General features: G+C 37.1%; 1 protein-coding gene across 2 annotated transcripts; it reads right to left on the bottom strand.

The window, feature by feature from the left end:
* Positions 1-6: 6 nt before the first annotated feature.
* LOC122061975 (NAC domain-containing protein 37-like) lies at positions 7-4,314 on the bottom strand. 2 transcript variants are annotated; one of them, XM_042625577.1, is made up of 4 exons: positions 4,167-4,314; positions 2,188-2,427; positions 1,719-1,990; positions 7-677 (listed from the first exon to the last, which is right to left on the bottom strand). In XM_042625577.1, exons 2-4 carry the CDS (start codon positions 2,354-2,356, stop codon positions 111-113), a joined length of 1,008 nt encoding a protein of 335 aa, XP_042481511.1. In that variant the 5' UTR covers positions 2,357-2,427; positions 4,167-4,314; the 3' UTR covers positions 7-110. The 2 variants fall into 2 exon arrangements, with proteins under 2 accessions (XP_042481511.1, XP_042481512.1); XM_042625578.1 differs by lacking the exon at positions 4,167-4,314 and adding an exon at positions 2,644-2,846.
* Between the last annotated feature and the right edge of the window lie 3,308 nt (positions 4,315-7,622).

Here is a 7,622-nt window from a genome sequence, read left to right as displayed (position 1 = left end):
AAAAAAAAAAAAAAAAAAAGTAAGTAAAAGCAAAGGTAACAACACTCCTTCGGTCTCCAATCTCCACTGATCTCCCTCTTTATCTTCAACCTATACCTTTTCCATTCTCTTCATTTGTCAAATACACAAATTCCAATATCACAGTCTGCATTTGAACTCAATAACCCATTCAACTTATTTCCTTCCTCACTTGTACTACTCTGCAACATAAGCAAGGCCATATCCGAATTATGATGTTCTCCAAAGCTTGAGATCCCTTCACAACCATATCTATCTTCTTGACTCAATTGGGAAGCCACAAACTTGTCTAGGGCTCTCCAATCTGTTACTTTCTCTGTGTTATTGCACCCTCTTCCAGCCTCTTCATCTTCCTTGTCATTTTCAGGTGACATCATTGATATCAGATTTGGCTTCTTCATTAGAGGTAGAGTTGGGCTCTCAAGCTGGGGAAGCTGTACAAAACTATGGGAACCCAAGAAGTTCAAATGGTCTCCTTCTATCTCTTGCTTACACATGAAGTTTTGGGGCTGCCTTGGATTAATGTAATCTATGGGATCAACAATGGAGCTGATCCCACTCGGTTCATCGTAGAAGTAACTTGAGTCCCATCCTTCATTTCCTCTTGTTTGGCAGTTGGTTCGTTTCTTGAATGCTCGGCAGACCACCCATCCTTCTTCCTGTAAAACCAAACATGAAGAAAATTTGTTGGGAGTTTAGTTCCACATTGGCTAACAATTATACTACCCCACTTATACACGTGGGAGTCCCACCATCTGCTAGTTAAAACTTTTGGGATGGAAACTTTACATGGTATAAGAGCGGGTTAACCAATTAGCCTACAACCCTCTTACTAGTTCAAACTTTTGGGATGAAAACTTTACAAAATATATATGAATGAATTGTTGTTCTAAGATTAAGGGGGTATCAAATTAAGAATGAAGAAGAAGAAAGACCTTGGGTTTCTTTCTTTAATGGTGAGAGAGAACATGAAAACCAATCTTTTTTGTTTTTTAGTCTTTGTTTCTTCCCCCTTCTTTTGCTCTAGAACTTTTTGTGTGATAAAAGATTAGTATAGAACTGTAGAAGTTGCTTAAATTAAAGGTATTGAACTAAAAAAAGAAGTAATTAGAAGTTTTCTCTGAGAAATGAAATTTATATAGAAGAAGATAGCTAGGTAGCTAGGGACAATATAGGTGGTATCCTATCATATAAACTAGAAGAAACTCTAAGCAACAAAATAATTGAATAAAAACACTTAAAAAATGGCCTTAAATAATGTTAAAACATCACAAATAAAATTTGTCTTTGAGATGGTGAGATTTCCTAAAAATGTAAAAAGAAAATTTGATAACTTTATTTCTTGTATTGATTAACTGGAAATATAAGTGATGCCGTGCTAGACTCCCCAAAGCTGATAATGAGACCAGAACAGATAGTATCTAGAAATAAGAAAAAATCAATAATATGATATTGCTTTCTCAACATAAGAGATAAGGTTCAATTATGCATATGAATAGAAACTAGTGCATCCAGTAGCTCCCAAGTCACCAGAATATGATAATGAGAGAGAGAGAGAGAGAGAGAGAGAGAGAGAGAGAGATTATATTTGAACATTTCATTTTAGGGTTTTCTTTGAAAATTAAAGATGTGATTATAACTGAAAATCTGAAAAGGCTTAGTGGGTGGTGAAGTAAAATGTAAAAGTTTGAGATGCTTGCCTGAGGAGGACCATTCTCTTCGGATTCAAGCCTGTATTCATGCATGATCCAGTCAGTTTTCTGTCCATTGGGAGCTCTCCCTTTGTAGAAGACAAGAGTCTTCCTCATGCCGATGAGTTTCATCTTGTCATACACAGCCTTATCTCTCCCAGTTGCCTTCCAGAACCCAGCCATGGTTGCCCTATTCGTCCTTGTTCCTGTTGGATACTTCTTGTCCTTGTGGCTGAAGAAATACCACTCGTTTCGCTCTTCATACCCTATTCTGCACCTCTCTGTTACAATTCCCATCCATCATAGTTAGGGTTTGATTAGCTTCTCTTAATTCCTAATTATTCATTAACATAATTCAATATAAACAGAAATAATAAAATAAAATTTGAAGATCCAAATAAGATCAAGTCTTGATCAATAAGAAACAAGTGCAGTTTTTGAGCATTTTTCTTGTAGTGAACCCTAAATCTTTGTATACCTTGGAGGTCCCATGGTTCAATTCTGTACAGATCGACGTCTCTAATAACGTCGAGATCGATCTTCTGAGTGGGAGCTGCCACCTTCTTCTTCAGATAATAACCCACAAGCTCTTCATCCGTGGGATGAAACCTGAAACCCGGTGGAACACAGGATTCCATCGTCTCCATTACCACCGACTCGAACACGGCGAACCCTAAGAAGAAGAAGAGCACGACGACCACCACCACCAGTAGCAATACTGCATCAAATTTATCACCAAAAATCTTTGGTTCATCATCTTTAAATTATAACAAAGACAAAGATAGAGATGACAAAACCCAAAACCAGAAGGAAGGAAAGCTAGTGAGGAAAAGGTAAAATAAAGAGAGAAGATGAGAATAAGTTGGCAAATGCAGACAGGACATCTGGTGTGAAAGATAATCATCAACTCATTGAGGTGATGACCGACACTCACCATTTATCTCTAAAAGGAAATAAACTCATGTTATAAACAAACCCAAGTTTTTAAATCTCACAATAAATTTTTTTAGGTACAACAGAAGAGGAAGAAGAAAACAGAATCATGAGTTGGTGGGTTTTTGATAAAATCCAAGTAGAAGTTGGGGCTTAGGGAGGGTCTTGAGTTGCAGGATTGAAGAAACAGACAACCACTTGTCTTCCTAATAATGTTGTCTTGTGAATGTGAATGGTGTAAACAATCATGAGTTTGCATTCTGGGTTAAGTTTTAACATATTTTATCTTAAACCCTTTTAACTCCAACCCCTTCATTCTCAGATCAAACTAACACATGGGTATGTATGAGTTAGGAAGGTGTGAAGAGGAAAGGTAGTGGTTAATGGCTATGGAGGAGGAGGAGGAGGAGGAAAGGAGGGTGACGTGAGTAGAAATTAGCACGCGTTTCCTGGAGGTTAAAAGGTGATGAGACAAAAGAAGAAAGTGACACTTTCATTGGAGCAAAGCCTGCAGCCAGGGACCAAAAAGAAAGGCAAAAGAACAAGGTGGGAGGATGGAGAGATCGAGAAGAGAGGAACACTAACATCATTAATGGCAGCAGGAGAATGATTCTGAACCTTCTGTCTCTTTGTTGAGGATTTCCATGGCATCTCTGACTTCTTTCTTTGATTCACTGTCTAAAAATTTCGGGAAGAGTTCCTTCCATTACTTTGTTATCATTAAATAATCTCTCAGGGGTAACTAGGTTGTGTGTGTGAGAGAGAGAGTAGAAATTTTTTGTTTTGTTGAAGAATTAAAGATATGAGACTTGAATTTTTGGAAGATCAACAAAGAACCTTTTATTTCTAAACCATCACTTCTCTTTTAAAGGATTTAAATTTCTCCATAAAAAAGATATGCAAATGAAGGATTTTTAGCTAATGCATTTCTGCGTGTGTGTAGAGAGAGAGAGAGAGAGAGAGAGAGATGTCGATATGAAGGATTTGTTGTTAAGAGTCTGGGATCTGGATGGCTACTGTGCGTACTTCAGATCATCTAGAGAGGCTAAAAATTTGCAAGATCGGAATTTGATGAAGAGAATCTGTTGGGTGACATGAACAAAGCAATCATTTGTGAAACTATTACATCTTCATTTTATGAACTCAAATGCAGACAGTAAATTTGATTTCTCTCTCTCTCTAGAGCTAGAGAGATTCAATTCCTTGATGAGAATTTGTGTGTGAATGATCTGTTTTGGTATGAACAAACAGTTAAACTGTTACATCGGATCCAAAGCAATGCAGGCCATGAAGAAGAACAAGAATACCACAAATTAATTAAGAAAAAAAAAAAAAAGGAGGATGGAAGAGATACTGATAAAAATTGTTATAATGAAAATTTATTTGGTAGAAAAAATTCTGAAGGGAAGATCAAAGCTAGAGCTGTGAATCAAGACAAGACTGAAAGAGAATCAAACTAGTTGATCTTATGTGGTATTGTGTACCAAAGTTGATTTAGATGACTTACTCCATGAAGCTATTTACCTGAGATTTGATAGAAAAGCACTGTCGAGCACACAGTTCTGTCGTTTGGCTGCACAAGATGACGAACAAGGAGAAATAAGAAAGAAGAAAGAAAGCCAAGAAAATATTATGAAGAAGAAGACAAGGGAGTTAAAAAGGACAGACACTGTGAGAGAAATTAGAGAGAGAGAGAGAGAGTATAAAATGACTGTCTTGTGGCTGTGAGGATCGCTTGATTGCGCGTGGGTGGAGGGAATGAAGGACCGCCCCTGACCCCCACTGGATGACGTCACCCCTTCATATCTCAATTTTTTTATCACTCTCTCTTCTCCCAAAGCAAGAAATTATCTTATACATTACTTATTTCTAATAAAATCTTATACGCTAGCATCTTATTGATTGTCCATTTGATCTATTGCTACTGTGTCACGCATGATCCACCGTCGACATCTTTCTCTCTCCCCCTCACTTGCTATTTAAATCCACCGTTAAATGTTCTTGTCGTGTAGTCCTTCATCGTGATTATTATAATGAAGATCTATACTATGGTTGTGACTTCTTACCATTCCTTCTCAAGATTAAATATTTTTTCACTCATTTATTTGCTTTACCTATCATCTCTTCGTGAGCGGTTCAAGTTGAAGACAATAGGAAAAATCAAAATTTCTATCGTGAACTATTCCTCGTAGGCATTAGGGCACGCATTCAGTGAAAAACCAAAAGAAGGGACTGAAGTTACCTCTTTGTATCACAAGTGTATTACCTCCAAATGAATAACACTGTACAAGTCCTTTTATAAATGAGTAGTGGGTTTTCAACAAATGACTGAAAACTCAAGTAATGGTATCAGTCCATGAACACTAGGATTTGAAAACCTTAACCTTACAAAGAAGATGAAATGTAAGAGGATAAGAGAGAAGGCGGCTAGTAGTAGCAAACTCTCTATTTATAGAATGAGAACCCTAATTTGCTGAAAGGATCACATGCCAAATGATAGAATCCTATTAAGTGAACCGATTATGGTTTTTTTATGAGTCAAACTCAATATGTGTAAATATATATAGGTAGTTACTTAACCCATTTTATTCTTATATGATTCATACTCCAATAAATATTTTTGAGGCTCTCTAAGCCACAGCACTAGGTACAATAGCACCCTTGCATCTATCTCTCTTCTTAAAGTATATCAAGAGGACTTCTTAGTTGAACTGAGCCCCAACTGGCACAAACCAACTTGGCCCAACTGGACCAGTACTGAACAATAAAAACCCAGCCAGTGAATCAAGAGTTAGATGGAGCTAAGATTATGCTATAATTTGACTAGCCTGCTGCCACTTAAGTAATTAAAGGAGGTCTGGCCGTCCAAGTCTGGCCCAAGCTCGAAATGGGCCATGGCATGCTGGAATAAATACTACATTGATTAAGTTTGAGAATATTGTAGTTTTTGCAAGTGTCAATTGGTCGGTCTCAACCGGTTGGTTGGGCCTAATTTATTTCTACCAACTTAAGACTTTGCATCGTTACAATATTTTTTTGTTAATCGGACCTCAAAGGCTATACATGAACATTTTTATAATCAATCGATCAATTAACGATCTTAATCAGTATCAATCGATTATTGATGCCGATCAGTCTCGATCAGGTGTCCAGCGAGATACAAACAAGCACCATGAAAGCCCTAATAATAATTGATCTAGGCCCGAGGGTAATTGACCCGGACCGACCATTTATAACCCGATTAACCCATTAATAGCTTGATTAACCGGCAGATCCTATAGACAAATATTACGATATGATGAAGGGTCTCTAACACGCACGTGCCACGATGGCTGCCTTCAAGCCCTCCACCTGTCACCGCCAAACAAATCCCCTCCGTACACGCTTTTCACCCTAGTCGGCAGATGAATTTACGATAAACTCCCCAATCTTAATATTTTTTGACAAATCGACGGAAACGTAATAACTAACGGTTCTGTTATGCGTGGAACTAACCTCTCCAGAATCCCCAATTCAAATGAAATGACCACAATAACCTCATCAATCAGGACTATTGTGGTGCAACGTTCAGGGTGTTTTAAGTCTTTTGAGTTTGTGTCGTAATGATTTCTCGACAGTATTGTAGAGAAAGAACGGTAGAGAAAGTGTGGAGATGGATCCACGCGGATGCCAGTGGTTGGTGGAGGAAACGTAGTACTTTACGTAGAAGATAAACAAAGGAGTAATAATACTTGATAATAAAAGTGGGCCCTCATTTAAGGTTTTTTATTTTTTTATTTTATGGGTTCTGAGTTCTGATTGGACACCAAACTCCTTCCCTTAAGCCTCATACCTTTGGTAGCTTTTGTTATTATTAGGGTTAATCTTTTTTTTTTTTTTTTTGTGGAATTATTAGGGTTAATTTTGATGTAACTAGGGTTGTCAATTTTGAGTTCGAATCGATTGGATTGAATTAAAAAAAGGATCAAATCAAACCATTATCGATTTGATTTTCGTGAAGCTGGTAGATTGAATCAGATTAATTGACCCTCTGAATGTAACTACGTCTGATTACAAAGAGTTGGCACTATGTAGTATAGAAAGATAAAATTATATCAAAGAAAATACAGCATATTATGACGCTGATACGAGATAGGTTAGGCTTAACATCTCGATTACTCAAAATACCCTTCCTCCCCTATTATGCAGAAGTTGAGCCGAAGATTTTGTGCTTAGATAGCTCCATGTAACTAGTACTTGCTTACATTGATCATTACTCTATTAGCGTTAATGTTGTTCCATTAACATCGATGACGGAGTTTCATGCAGGACACTGCCATCATAGTTCCAGTTCACGGTATTGGATCTGATATCGAGCATGATCAATATCTATAGGATATTGATACATATAGGTTTGAATTGACCACAAATTCAAAAAATAGCTCATTTTTACCCGAAATCTACCGAATAAAATTAGCTTCTCATCTTTAGAATTTGAGAAAAGTCGTAAGATCTCTCTCTCTCTCTCTCTCTCTCTCTCTCTCTCTCTCTCTCTCTCTCTCTCTCTCTCTCTCTCTCCATTCCTTTTTTCAACTACTGAACTATTTATTGATATGAAAGTTGGGTGTACTAGGCTTCATCTTCTTGTGCAAAATTACAAATACCGTTGAACCATCAGCTCTTTAGCCCAATTTGGGAAGTGGGAATTCACTTTCTTTTCAAATTTCCTATATGCTTACCACTCTACTAACACAATTGTTCATTTTTCAAAAGTTTTCTATCAAAATTGGGGTCCCAAAGAAGACAATCATGATCAAATATTTAGTATAGGTTCATTGCAGGATGAGTAATTGAGTAATTAAGACAGAAATGAAGTAACGGAGTTTGATTTTCGTCAACACCTATGTGCATATCACATAATCCTAGTAGAAATGGTGGAAGAAGGTCCTATTTTATGTGAGAAGTTTTCCATGAAAAAAAGGAAAGAGTTTTTTTTTTTTT

The sequence above is a fragment of the Macadamia integrifolia genome, chromosome 14, assembly GCF_013358625.1.
Source record: "Macadamia integrifolia cultivar HAES 741 chromosome 14, SCU_Mint_v3, whole genome shotgun sequence".
NCBI lineage: Eukaryota > Viridiplantae > Streptophyta > Magnoliopsida > Proteales > Proteaceae > Macadamia > Macadamia integrifolia.
This window is presented reverse-complemented; position numbering and strand designations above follow the sequence as displayed.